The 15,000-nt window shown below is 42.8% G+C and overlaps 1 protein-coding gene across 1 annotated transcript in view; it reads left to right on the forward strand.

Moving 5' to 3' along the window:
• LOC143288274 (neprilysin-1-like) overlaps window positions 1-15,000 on the forward strand; it is a 54,946-nt gene that overhangs the window by 15,059 nt on the left and 24,887 nt on the right. The window contains exons 6-11 of the mRNA XM_076596621.1: window positions 106-186; window positions 2,088-2,350; window positions 3,622-3,795; window positions 6,872-6,958; window positions 8,521-8,654; window positions 13,498-13,591. Coding sequence (XP_076452736.1) covers window positions 106-186; window positions 2,088-2,350; window positions 3,622-3,795; window positions 6,872-6,958; window positions 8,521-8,654; window positions 13,498-13,591 — 833 coding nt within the window. The remainder of the gene's footprint in view (window positions 1-105; window positions 187-2,087; window positions 2,351-3,621; window positions 3,796-6,871; window positions 6,959-8,520; window positions 8,655-13,497; window positions 13,592-15,000) is intronic.

Here is a 15,000-nt window from a genome sequence, read left to right on the forward strand (position 1 = left end):
CTGTAAAACTTTTAATATAAAATCTCTCTCTCTCTCTCTCTCTCTCTCTCTCTCTCTATATATATATATATATATATATATATATATATATCCATGTTTCTGCAGCGCTTCTGGAGAAGGGGGAGGAAGACACGATAGCAGCCATCAAGCAGACCAGAAACTTTTACAGATCCTGTTTAGATACAGGTAATATTCATTAGATACAGGTAATATTCATTGGATACAGGTAATATTCATTGGATACAGGTAATATTCATTAGATACAGGTAATATTCACAGGTAATATTCATTGGATACAGGTAATATTCATTGGATACAGGTAATATTCATTAGATACTGACAATATTCGTTAGACACAGGTAATATCATTAGATACAGTTAATATTGATCAGACACAGGCAATGTTCATTAGATACTGTCAATATTCGTTTCACACAGGTAATATCATTAGATACAGTTACTAATATTAATCAGACACAGGTAATGTTCATTAGATACTGGCAATATTCGTTAGACACAGGTAATATTCATTAGATACAGGTAACATTAATCAGACACAGACAATGTTCATTAGATTCTGGCAATATTCGTCAGACACAGGTAATATTCATCGGATACAGGTAGGCTAATATTCATACGGTTTGGGTTCCAGTTCCGAAATTCAAACCGGTTTTCATCATCTTCGTCTCTTTTTTTGTTTGTTATGTTTTGTGTTTTCAGACCATAACAAATCACACAATTTCTAGACTAGTGTCCGAACACATTCATGCGTTTGTGTATCGGTCAGCCTGCTCTTTTTACCATCACGTGTACGAAGTCTGGTCATTAAGGAGAAGCGTGAGTGAAGGAAGCAGGGCTCAACTTCTGGAGACGTTTTCCCTTGCAACACCTGTGGGAAGTGCTGCGCATCCAGAATCGGCCTCTTCTCCCATAAAATATGAGGACACACACCGACAGATAAGCCTGCCTGCCTACTCGTCCGTCGGTCCGACGGGAGACTCCATTAATTAATACGAAGTCCATCGATACGTGCTTGTATATGTCGTTGTCTTTTTCCGTAGCGTTTGTTGTTGTTGTTGTTGTTTTTGGGTTTTTTTGGGGGGTTTTTCATTTAGGTTTTTGTTTATGTGTGATGAAGTGTAAAAGTTGTTGCATTTAGGATGTGTACCAGTCAGTCTTGTCAACTGCCAATGAATTTTTTTAATTGTTTTTACGATTTAAAAAAAAAAAATCTGTGTTTTACTGTATAGTTTTTATTCATTTGAACGATGTATTTGTAAAGCGCTTAGAGCTTGCTTCTGCTTGTATTATGACGCTATATTTGTATTTGTTGTATTTGTATTTCATTTTATCACAACAGATTTCTCTGTGTGAAATTCGGGCTGCTCTCCCCAGGGAGAGCGCTTCGCTACACTACAGCGCCACCCAGTTTTTGGTATTTTTTCCTGCGAGCAGTTTTATTTGTTTTTCCTATCGAAGTGGATTTTTCGACAGAATTTTGCCAGGAACAACCCTTTTGTTGCCGTGGGTTCTTTTACGTGCGCTAAGTGCATGCTGCACACGGGACCTCGGTTTATCGTCTCATCCGAATGACTAGCGTCCAGACCACCACTCAAAGTCTAGTGGAGGGGGAGAAAATATCGGCTACTGAGCCTTGATTCGAACCAGCGCGCTCAGATTCTCTCGCTTCCTAGTCGGACGCGTTACCTCTAGGCCAAAGAATTATTATTATTATCATCATTATCATCATTATTATATGTGTGGGTGGCACTGCACTGTGGCGACACGCTCTACCAGGGGGAGAGCATCCCGAATTTCACACCCAGAAATATGCTGTAGCAAAAAAAGAAAAAGAAAAAAAGAAATGCATCAATAAATATAAGAACTCACATCATTTGGACCGCAAGGTTCCTTGTGCTAGATAGTGACAGAACTAAGCAAGCACCCGGTATGCTTTCTTCTTCTGGTTTTTTTTTTTTTTTTCTTCCTTTTTTTCTTTTTTTTTCTCTCCCCCCCCCCCCCTTTTTTTTTTCCTCTTTTCTTTCTTTTTTCTTCTTTTCTTTATTCTGTGTCACCTCTCTCGCCAGAGGCCATGGACGCCAAAGGGGTACAACCCATGCTGGAACTACTGAACTCTAGTGCCCCTAGCGACAACAGCAGCAACAGCAACAGCAACAGCAGCAGCAGCTATCACCTGTTCCCCACCCTGGAACCCAACTGGGTGGACGAGAACCTGACCTTGGCCCAGATCCTGGCCCGGGTGGGAAGGGTGGGGGGCATGGGGGCCTCCCCCATCATCACCATGTCCGTGTCCCCGGATTTCTCCACGTCCCACCGCCACGTTGTGCTGGTGAGTCAGAGTCCGTGTGTGTGTGTGTGTGTGTGTGTTAGTGTGTGTGTGTGTGTGTGTGTGTTAGTGTGTGTGTGTGTGTGTGTGTGTGTGTGTGTGTGTCTGTGTGTGTGTGTGGCTGTGTGTGTGTGTGTGTCTGTGTCTGTGTGTATCACCGCCACGTTGTGCTGGTGAGTCAGAGTCCGTGCCTTGCGGGATGTTTGGTTGGCACTGTATGTGTGTGTGTGTGTGTGTGTGTGTGTGTGTGTGTTAGTGTGTGTGTGTGTGTGTGTGTGTGTGTGTGTGTGTGTGTGTGTGTGAGTGTGTGTCCGTGTGTTAGTGTGTGTTAGTGTGTGTGTGTGAGTGTGTGTGTGTGTGTATGTGTGTGTGTATGTGTGTGTGTGTGTGCGTGTGTGTGTTTGTGTGAGTGTCTGTGTGTGTGTGTGTGTGTGTTCCACGGGCACATTGTCCTGGTAAGTCAAAGTCCGTGCCTTGGGGCTGAGTGTGTGTGTGTGTGTGTGTGTGTGTGTGTCTGTGTGTCTGTGTGTGTGCGTGTGTGTCTGTGTGTGTCTGTGTGTGTGAGTGTGTGTGTATGTCTGTGTGTGTGTCTGTGTGTGTGTGTGAGTGTGTGTGTGTGTATGTATGTGTGTATGTGTGTGTGTGTGTGTGTGTGTGTTTGTTTGTTAGTGTGAGTGTGTGTCTGTGCGTGTGTGTCTGTGTACGTGTGTGTGTGTGTGTGTGTGTGTGTGTGTGTGTGTGTGTGTGTGTGTGTGTGTCCCACCAGCATATTGTCCTGGTGAGTTAAAGTCTTTCCCTCGGGGCTGTTTGGCATTCTGTGTGTCAGTGTGTCTGTGATTTTAGACGGGGTAAAAAAATATACATGTACACACACACACACACACACACACACACACATATATATATATATATATATATATATATAAAGGAACGAGAATTTACACAATCTAAATTGTAAATTTAAATTGATAACGGAAATGTTCAACTGTACTCTGAAGCAAACTTTCAAAAATTCATTTATTAAATAATGATAAAAAAAAACAACAACAACAACAACAAAAAGAAGGAAAATCTCTACATTTTCGAACGACCTTTCAAGAAAGTCAGGTATAAAAGACTGTAAAGCTTCACATGTAAAAAAAAAAAAAAAAAAAAAAAAAAATCTTTGTGTACCTGTTTCGCGTACGGCTGTGCGTGTGATCGCACGATAATGCACTTTTTTTTCTTCTTCTTTTTTTTTTATAAAGAAAAATATGTGAATGCATGTGTTCCAGTTCACTCAGCCCTCCACTCAGCCGCGCAGCGTCTTTCTGGGCGATAGAAACAGCAGTCAGCTGCTGGGCTACCAGGACCTGTACCGGGCATTGACCGTGATGCTTGGCGCAGATCCCGGGACCGCCGCCGTGGACGCTGTGGACGTGGTGGACTTCGAGATTCTTCTGTACAATGTACGTCAATAATAGAGAAGGTGTGCTGTCTGCTTTCGCGGCGGAGTTTTCGTCGCTCGCAGTGCGAGAAGTAGGTCTTATGACATCACGGGCAGCATACCACCGTGACCGGCTTTCTGAGTTTGCACTGCTTTTGTTCGGACAACTTTTCGGCTGATTTTATAAATGGATCAGTTCGAATACGTAATGGCAAAGAAACACGCTCAAAGTCAACATAGAAGACTAAAGCAAATAATGGGTGTAATCATAAAACTAAATATACCTTGTAAACTTGAAAAAATTGTCTCCGAAAATGTTCAAAATTCCATCGTTAAAACCGCGATTTCCACGACCAAATGTTTTTGCCTTTCGCCGTTTCGGTGACCAGAAAAAAGGAGACGCGCATGCGCATGCAGTTCTCGCTAAAATAAGCAGGGAACCCCCGTCGAAAATCCGACGAAAGCGAGCCTGAGCACCTTCCTGAGTGTTAGTTTGTTTCATGCAGTGTGTGACGTGATGTAGTTCAGTATTCGTATTTGTATTTGTATTTCTTTTTATCACAACAGATTTCTCTGTGTGAAATTCGGGCTGCTCTCCCCAGGGAGAGCGCGTCGCTACACTACAGCACCACCCTTTTTTTTTTCTTTTTTTTTTGTATTTTTTCCTGCATGCAGTTTTATTTGTTTTTCCTATCGAAGTGGATTTTTCTACAGAATTTTGCCAGGAACAACCCTTTTGTTGCCGTGGGTTCTTTTACGTGCGCTAAGTGCATGTTGCACACGGGACCTCTGTTTATCGTCTCATCCGAATGACTAGCGTCCAGACCACCACTCAAGGTCTAGTGGAGGGGGAGAAAATATCGGCGGCTGAACCGTGATTCGAACCAGCGCGCTCAGATTCTCTCGCTTCCTAGGCGGACGCATTACCTCTAGGCCATCACTCCACATATTCGGCGTGTATCGGAGATTGATCTGTGTAAGCTTACTGTTGGAACAGCAGCAAAGCGAGAGCTGTATGATCAGTGGTTTCTCCATTGCAGTGGGAAGTCCTTTACTGCTCAGTGTTTTGTAAAGGACTATGACTCTTTGTGCAATTTCTTGCAGTTTGTGACATGATCTACTTCATAGGAGATAGATCTATGTTAGCTTACAGTTGGGCCAACAGTAAAACTAGAGCTGTATGATCCACTGCGATTGGGAAGTCATACACAGCTTAGTCGTTTGTGAAAGACCACGACTCTGAAACTATAGGAGGCAAGACTGCATCGTCATCGTCCTCATCCTCATCCTCATTCATCATCAATATTAAAATAAAGAATAAGGCCTAGATTCTGTGGCCTTTCATGCCCTGCTCTCACAGTGAACACAGTTTCGATCCCAATCCACTTCCGTGCTTGGAGTGAGTCTCCGACGGGCGCAACAGCCGAGTGGTTTAAGCGTTGGACTTTTAATCTGAGGGTCCCGGGTTCGAATCACGGTAACGGCGCCTGGTGCGTAAAGGGTGGAGATTTTTCCGAACTCCCAGGTCAACATATGTGCAGACCTACTAGTGCCTGAACCCCCTTTGTGTGTATACGCACGCAGAAGATCAAATACACACGAGATCCTGTAACCCATGTCAGTGTTCGGTGGGTTATGCAGACACGAAAATACCCAGCATGCATGAACCACGATAGAGTCATCGGCAAGTCGATGTTGGCCGTGTGACGGAAAGAAAAAGAAGTCCTGTCAAGGTCTTCGGTGTCGGCAGATTTCATGGGAGACTGTTGTTGGAGGGACGTGGTGGCTGTCTCCACTCTGTGGGGAGACGCTCACTCAGCCTGGCTCCGCGACTAAACGATCATTGTCGTCAGTAAGGGGGTTTACTAGGTATTGTCCTAAGTACGTTGAATCAGAACAGGCACTTCTATATCAGTATCAGTATCAGTAGCTCAAGGAGGCGTCACTGCGTTCGGTCAAATCCATATACGCTACACCACATCTGCCAAGCAGATGCCTGACCAGCCGCGTAACCTAACGCGCTTAGTCAGGCCTTGAGAGAAATAAATAAATAAAGAATATAAATAAATAAATAAATAGATAAATAATAATAATAATAATAATAATAATAATAATAATAAAATAAATAAAATAAAGTTTAAATAAAAAAGAGAGTAAAAAACAAAATAAAATAAAAATAAATAAATAAAAATGATAGATAAATACATAAAAATACTACTACTAACAATATAAATATTTAAAAGGCGCAACATCTTGATTAAGTCAACTCTACTGAACATTACCGAAGTGACTCCGCAGCAGTGCAGGGTCTCTTCTGGTCTGTGGCCACATGGTGACCTGACATCGACGGTTACCTGAGGTTTGCTAACGCTGAGACAACAACTGACGAACCACACACGCGGATGTGGCTGTATATGGTGGGTTTGGAATGATCCAAACGGGAGTAATGCCACTGAAACGGTGCAGATGACGGGGCGGGGGGTGGGGTGGGGGGGGGGGGTGAATTGTGGGAGAAGGTGCGAGTGTAGCAGCACAAATGTATACATGTGCCTTATTCGTTCGCATGTCATGTATATGTGTACGTGCGTACGTAACTGTGCTAGGAGATGCTTTCTCTCTCTCTCTCTGTTTTTTGGGTTTTTTTTTTAAGCTAGTGACTTAAGTAGAAAATAACTCCATGTGTGTTGACTCCAGTCCTACTTTCTCAGCACGCTTTCTTCGTGTGAATGTCGCAGTCATCCACATTTCAGGCAACGAGTCTGCCAACCAGTGGCACGATTTATTTGTAAAATAGATAAACCAGTTATGAAAGAATGGATAATACTGTCATCAGCTTTTTGGTGTTTGTGCATCGTGTTATTTTGTTGTTGTTGTTTTGTTGTTGTTGTTTTCTGTTGAAGACAAACATTGACCGACACTTAGTTGTGGTGTGTATCGTGTTATTTTGTTGTTGTTGTTTTGTTGTTGTTGTTTTCCATTGTAGACAAACATTGACCGACACTTAGTTGTGTTGTGTATCGTGTTATTTTGTTGTTGTTGTTGTTGTTTTCCATTGAAGACAAACGCTGACCCACACGTGGTTGTGGTGTGGTGTGCAGGCCACCACCCCGTACTGGCTCAGACAGGACGTGGGGAAACTGCTGAAGAAAATGACCCTCAGGGAGCTGTCCAACAGGTTGCCCCAGGTAAGGGACAGCGAGGTCCTTTTTCGTCTGTGATGTAAAAAAAAAAAAAAAAACAACAACAAAAAAACAACGTTATATGATAGATCCTTGCATGTGTGTGATGTCCCTAAAAGCATTATCTGACAGGTCCTTATCCGTCTGTGATGTCCCTAAAAGCGTTACCTGACAGGTCTTTGCGCGTGTGTGATGTCCCTAAAAGCGTTATCTGACACGTGTGTGATGACCCTAAAAATATCTGTCAGGTCTTACACGCCTGTGACGTCTATGAAAGTAAGATCTTTTCAGGTCCTTACACGTTTGTGATGTCCCGGGAAATTCCGATCCGATCTTTACATTTCTTTTGACATCCTTGAAAGTAAGATCTGTCAGATCCTGACACATCTGTGATGTCCTTGAAAGTAATATGTCAGGTCCTTACATGTCTGTGATGTCCTTGAAAGTAATATGTCAGGTCCTGACACATCTGTGATGTCATTGAAAGTAATATGTCAGGTCCTTACATGTCTGTGATGTCATTGAAAGTAATATGTCAGGTCCTTACATGTCTGTGATGTCCTTGAAAGTAACGTCAGGTCCTTACACGTCTGTGATGTCCTTGAAAGTAATATGTCAGGTCCTTACATGTCTGTGATGTCCTTGAAAGTAATATGTCAGGTCTGTACATGTCTGTGATGTCCTTGAAAGTAATATGTCAGGTCCTTACACGTCTGTGATGTCCTTGAAAGTAATATGTCAGGTCCTTACACGTCTGTGATGTCCTTGAAAGTAATATGTCAGGTCCTTACACGTTTGTGATGTCCTTGAAAGTAATATGTCAGGTCCTTACACGTCTGTGATGTCTTTGAAAGTAAGATCTTTCAGGTCCTTACATGTCTGTGATGTCCCTGTAAACAGTTATCTGTCAGGTCCTTACCTGCTCTCCATGCAGGGAGAGGGAGTGGGGGACAGATGGCTAGCCTCCAGCATTACTCTCTGCTCGCAGGAAAGTAGCTAACTGTCTGATGACCGGTGTGTTGTCCAGCTTGAATGTAAAAGGCATCGCTGTCCGCCCCGCCCGAAGGAAGGTGGTATAGCTGAGTGAGGATCTCTAGCTTCACTCTCATCTTAGTCAACGGATCGAAACGCATTGCAAGCATATTCGTTTTATGTATTCGACATGTGATACTGTTGTGTGGGGATCTCTGGCTTCGCTCTCATCTAACACAGTGGATCGAAACAATGGCCAGCACATTCGTTTTAGGTATTCATCATGCTATACAGTTTTGCCAGATATCTCATCTTAGTTAATGGATCGAAAGAAATGCCAGTACATTCGTTTTAAGTATTCGACATGTTATACAGTTTTGCCAGATATCTTATCTTAATTAATGGATTGAAACAAATGCCAACACATTCGTTTTAGGTATTCGACATGATATAGAGTTTTGCGAGGATCGCTGGCTTCGCTCTCATCTCAGTCAATGCATCGAAACGATTACCTACACAGTTTTATGTATTAGACCTGTGATGTTGTCAAACCCAGTTTGAACGGTGGGTCGACCGACGTGTGATTCGGTGTGCAGTTTGACTGGCTGGGGTACCTGCAGACCCGCTTCTCTCCCGTGGGCATCAGCTTCACGCAGGACGAGGTGGTGGCCTTGGATGCTCTGCAGTACTACGAGAACCTGCTGCCCGTCATCAGCTCCGTCTCCAGGAGGTAGATGTACACGTCACTTGTTCTGTCTTCAGGCCCGGCTCGCTTGGTTCGTGTCCGAGTTTAGGTTTTCAGTTTCAGTAGCTCAAGGAGGCGTGACTGCGTTCGGACAAATCCATATACGCTACACCACATCTGCCAAGCAGCTGCCTGACCAGCAGCGTAACCCAACGCGCTTAGTCAGGCCTTGAGAAAAAAAGAAGAAAATAAAAAAATAAAAAAAAAATAAAATAAATAAATAAATAAATAAAAATAAAATAAAATAAAATAAAAAGAAATAAGTAAATAAATAAATAAATAATAGATAAATACATTAAAAAAAGAACTACTACTACTAATAATAATATTTATAAGGCGCAAAAACTTGATGAAGTCAACTATAAGCGTACCCAAAAAATATAAATATATATATCAATAAATAAAATCATGTCAGAGATTGACACAATCGGTCGCGCCCCGTGCGCACGTTAAGGAAGAGGGTGGCTGCGTGGTGAAGACGCTTATCTGCCCAGACGGGGTGCCCGTGAGGATTCAGAGTTCGATTCCCGAGGTCGCCCTTTCTCCCAAACGGTTGATTGAAAAATCAAATCAAACTGTCTTGCTGCTCGAATAAGACGACACACCGAGGTCCCGTGTGCAGCACTGCACTCCCTTGGCGCACTGAAAAAGAGCCCATGGCAACTTGAATATTGTCCTCTGGCAAAATTCGATTATATACATCAGTGAAGGAGAGAGAGAGGGGGGGGGGATGGACGGGGTGAGGGGGGTGGGGTGAGATGGAAATAGAGAGAATGTGTGTGTGTGTGTGTGCATGTGTGTGTTGTCTGAGGGCGCTCTCGTGTGGGTGTGCGGATGTGTGTGGGTGCGCACGATTTCGCTGAACGTGACTCATTGTGCATGGTGTGTTGATATTGTGCATGGTGTGTAATGAATGGAACAGTGAACATTGTGCGAGGTGTGTTGATATTGTGCATGGTGTGTATATGGAACAGTGAACATTGTGCGAGGTGTGTTGATATTGTGCATGGTGTGTTATGGAACAGTGAACATCGTGAGAGGTGTGTTGATATTGTGCATGGTGTGTTATGGAACAGTGAACATTGTGTGAGGTGTGTTGATATTGTGCATGGTGTGTTATGAATGGAACAGTGAACATTGTGAGAGGTGTGTTGATATTGTGCATGGTGTGTTATGGAACAGTGAACATTGTGTGAGGTGTGTTGATATTGTGCATGGTGTGTTATGAATGGAACAGTGAACATTGTGCGAGGTGTGTTGATATTGTGCATGGTGTGTTATGGAACAGTGAACATTGTGCGAGGTGTGTTGATATTGTGCATGGTGTGTTATGGAACAGTGAACATTGTGTGAGGTGTGTTGATATTGTGCATGGTGTGTTATGGATAGAACAGTGAACATTGTGTGAGGTGTGTTGATATTGTGCATGGTGTGTTATGGAACAGTGAACATTGTGCGAGGTGTGTTGATATTGTGCATGGTGTGTTATGGAACAGTGAACATTGTGTGAGGTGTGTTGATATTGTGCATGGTGTGTTATGGAACAGTGAACATTGTGTAAGGTGTGTTGATATTGTGCATGGTGTGTTATGGATAGAACAGTGAACATTGTGCGAGGTGTGTTGATATTGTGCATGGTGTGTTATGGAACAGTGAACATTGTGTGAGGTGTGTTGATATTGTGTATGGTGTGTTATGGAACAGTGAACATTGTGCATGGTGTGTTGATATTGTGCATGGTGTGTTATGGAACAGTGAACATTGTGTGAGGTGTGTTGATATTGTGCATGGTGTGTTATGGAACAGTGAACATTGTGTGAGGTGTGTTGATATTGTGCATGGTGTGTTATGGAACAGTGAACATTGTGCGAGGTGTGTTGATATTGTGCATGGTGTGTTATGGAACAGTGAACATTGTGCGAGGTGTGTTGATATTGTGCATGGTGTGTAATGAATGGAACAGTGAACATTGTGCGAGGTGTGTTGATATTGTGCATGGTGTGTTATGGAACAGTGAACATTGTGCGAGGTGTGTTGATATTGTGCATGGTGTGTAATGAATGGAACAGTGAACATTGTGTGAGGTGTGTTGATATTGTGCATGGTGTGTTATGGAACAGTGAACATTGTGCGAGGTGTGTTGATATTGTGCATGGTGTGTAATGAATGGAACAGTGAACATTGTGCGAGGTGTGTTGATATTGTGCATGGTGTGTTATGGAACAGTGAACATTGTGCGAGGTGTGTTGATATTGTGCATGGTGTGTTATGGAACAGTGAACATTGTGCGAGGTGTGTTGATATTGTGCATGGTGTGTAATGAATGGAACAGTGAACATTGTGCGAGGTGTGTTGATATTGTGCATGGTGTGTTATGGAACAGTGAACATTGTGCGAGGTGTGTTGATATTGTGCATGGTGTGTAATGAATGGAACAGTGAACATCGTGAGAGGTGTGTTGATATTGTGCATGGTGTGTTATGGAACAGTGAACATTGTGTGAGGTGTGTTGATATTGTGCATGGTGTGTTATGGAACAGTGAACATTGTGTGAGGTGTGTTGATATTGTGCATGGTGTGTTATGGAACAGTGAACATTGTGTGAGGTGTGTTGATATTGTGCATGGTGTGTTATGGAACAGTGAACATTGTGCGAGGTGTGTTGATATTGTGCATGGTGTGTAATGAATGGAACAGTGAACATTGTGTAAGGTGTGTTGATATTGTGCATGGTGTGTTATGAATGGAACAGTGAACATTGTGAGAGGTGTGTTGATATTGTGCATGGTGTGTTATGGAACAGTGAACATTGTGTGAGGTGTGTTGATATTGTGCATGGTGTGTTATGGAACAGTGAACATTGTGCGAGGTGTGTTGATATTGTGCATGGTGTGTTATGGAACAGTGAACATTGTGTGAGGTGTGTTGATATTTTGTATGCTGTGTTATGGAACAGTGAACATTGTGTGAGGTGTGTTGATATTGTGCATGGTGTGTTATGGAACAGTGAACATTGTGTGAGGTGTGTTGATATTGTGCATGGTGTGTTATGAATGGAACAGTGAACATTGTGTGAGGTGTGTTGATATTGTGCATAGTGTGTAATGAATGGAACAGTGAACATTGTGCAAAGTGTCCAATGGAACAGTGGGGAAAAAAGTGAAAAAACAACAAAGAGATTGACACAAAGTTTACAGACGGGCCAACAGCAGAGTGCGAGCTGTATGACAAAGAAACTGGTCTTTTCACAGCTAGCTGTAATGAAAAGGCACCAAAATGCGTTGACGTCAGCAAAGTACATTCAAAGAGAAAAACCAAGAAGAACGCACGCAGATCTCCTATCACAACAGCGGTTGTCCATACCTTAAGGCACACTTCAGATGTCAGTATCCCTTGTTTGTATAGTTTTGCAAACTTACCAGTACCTGTGTGTTGTTTTAACTTTGTTTTTTTGTGTTTCTTTTCCTTTCTTTTATTACTTTTTTTCATCCCTTCTTTTTTTTCCCCTCGTGGGCGAGGGCAGCATGTAAAAATAAAATAAATTATTTTAAAAAAACCGCAAGAGCTTATGTCTGACCCTACGTTAATTTGTATTTGTATTTCTTTTTATCACAACAGATTTCTCTGTGTGAAATTCGGGCTGCTCTCCCCAGGGAGAGCGCGTCGCTACACTACAGGGCCACCCTTTTTTTTGTATTTTTTCCTGCGTGCAGTTTTATTTGTTTCTCCTGTCGAAGTGGATTTTTCTTCAGAATTTTGTCAGGAACAACCCTTTTGTTGCCATGGGTTCTTTTACGTGCGCTAAGTGCATGCTGCACACTGGACCTCGGTTTATCGTCTCATCCGAATGACTAGCGCCCAAACCACCACTCAAGGTCTAGTGGAGGGGGAGAAAATATCGGCGGCTGAATCATGATTCGAACCAGCGCACTCAGATTCTCTCGCTTCCAAGGCGGACGCGTTACCTCTAGGCCATCACTCCACATAATAAAGATTCTTGTCTTGTCTTGTCTTGTCTTGTCTTGTCTTGTCTTTATCTGATAACATTAACAATGATAAAGCAACAGAGGGAAAATTTCGTTCTGTGCAAGCATTGTCTAAGTACTTTAAAAAAAAAATTTCTTTGTTCATTATTATTGTCATCATCATTATCTTTTAAAATATCTCTTTGATCATTATTCATCTTCCACTAGACTACCAACATCAGTATGTTGATGAAAACTGTCGTGTTGTGGGAGGTTGCTGTTGGGCGCAGTTCAGCTGGGCCACATGAGGGATGTTCTGGTAACTGATAGAGGAAATGGGGCACAGTCCACTGGTGTGTGTTCGGCATCTTCTTGTTGTTATCATTCTTCTTCTTCTTCTTGTTCAGCGTTCGTGGGCTGCAACTCCCACGTTCACTTGTATGTACGCGAGTGGGCTTTTACGTGTATGACCGTTTTTACCCCGCCATGTAGGCAGCCACACTCCGCTTTCGAGGTTGTGCATGCTGGGTATGTTCTTGTGTCTCCATAACCCACCGAACGGCTGACATGGATTACAGGATCTTTTACGTGCGTATTTGATCTTCTGCTTGCGTATACACACGAAGGGGGTACAGGCACTAGCAGGTCTGCACATATGTTGACCTGGGAGATCGGAAAAAATCTCCACCCTTTACCCACCAGGCGACGTCACCGAGCTTCGAACCCGGGACCCTCAGATTGAAAGTCCAAGGCTTTAACCACTCGGCTATTGCGCTCGTCGTTATCATTATAGTTGTTGTTATTATCATTACTATTTCTTTCTTTCATTTGTTTATTTATTTTAGCCGTGTCATATTTTGCAGAACCTTGATGAATTACTGCATGTGGAAGTTCGTTGTCTCGTACGCGCGCCATCTTGACTCCAGTGTCCGACGGTTGGTCAGCGGATTCTCAAGTGTACGTCTGGTTATTACACACACACACACGCACACACACACACGCACACACACGCACGCACGCACACACACACACACACACACACACACACATGTGTGTGTGTGGGATTCTCAATCAGAATCAGAATCAGAATCAATTTTAATGTCAATTAAACCCGAACAAGGTTTATAAGACACGCATGCAAAGTTACATGAAACCACGCACAAAAAAAGCAAAACAAAATAATAGATAAATATTGAACAAGAGATTGAATGACGCCTGCACGCTATGGCGTTTTTGACAGCAGTTACTGACAAATTTCCCAATCAGTCCCACAAGTTTGTCTTCCAGTATTAGCTGACTGGGTTTAAAAATATTTGGAAGGTATTTTTGATTTTTTTGTATAAATTCTGTTCTAATTTCTTTGTATAATTCGCAGTCATCTAAGAAATGATATTCATCCTCTATTGTTTAACATTGTGTATGTGTATTCCGTCTCGTTCCTTTCTTTTATAAAACTTCCTCGTGTGAAGCCGCGCTTGGAGCTCCCAGCATCCTGTACGAATGCACTGTATAGCTGTAAAAAGTTCCCACCTCTTCCTCCTACTCTTCAGCGCATACAAAACTCTGCTGCCCGACTCGTCCTCAGAAAGAAAAGATCTGAGCACATCACTCCTCTTTTGCAATATCGCCACTGGCTCCCTGTCTCACACCGAATAAAGTACAAGATCAGCACTCTATGTTATAGATGCATTCACAAAACTGCCCCTTCCTATCTCTGCGGCTGCCTTCACCTCTACACTCCATCTCGCTCACTACGATCGGCTTCGGATCCACTCTGTTTACGCATACCCAGATTCAAACACTCGACTGTTGGCCGCCGTTCTTTCTCTGTTTCTGGACCTTGTGATTGGAATGAACTTCCTTTTTCGCTTCGTCAAGTCTCCACACTCAGCTCTTTCAAGTCTGGCCTTAAAACCCACCTCTTCCCAAAATTGCCTCCCTTGCCTGCCCTTCCTTGTCTTTAGTTTCTACAGTTTTAGAGTTATGCATGCGTGTGAATGACTGGTGCGAAAGCGCTTTGATTTGTCTCTGCACAAGATCCAGCGCTATATAAATACCATTATTATTATTATTATTATTATCATCATCATCATCAGCAACAGCATTATCATTATCATTATCATCATCATCAGCAGCATCATCAGCATGGTTGTTGTTATAATCATCATTAATCTTTTGATTATCATCATAAAACTATAATTTTTTAAAAACAAAGGTTCTTTCGTTCGATTAGAATCTTGGCAACTGGCGAGTTTCACCACCACCACCACCCCACCCCTCCCTTGCCCTCTCCACTACCAACCCCAATCCCCTGCCACACACACACACACACACACACACACACACACACACACACACACAATACA

Source organism: Babylonia areolata, chromosome 12 (genome assembly GCF_041734735.1).
Source record: "Babylonia areolata isolate BAREFJ2019XMU chromosome 12, ASM4173473v1, whole genome shotgun sequence".
Taxonomy (NCBI): Eukaryota; Metazoa; Mollusca; class Gastropoda; order Neogastropoda; family Buccinidae; genus Babylonia; species Babylonia areolata.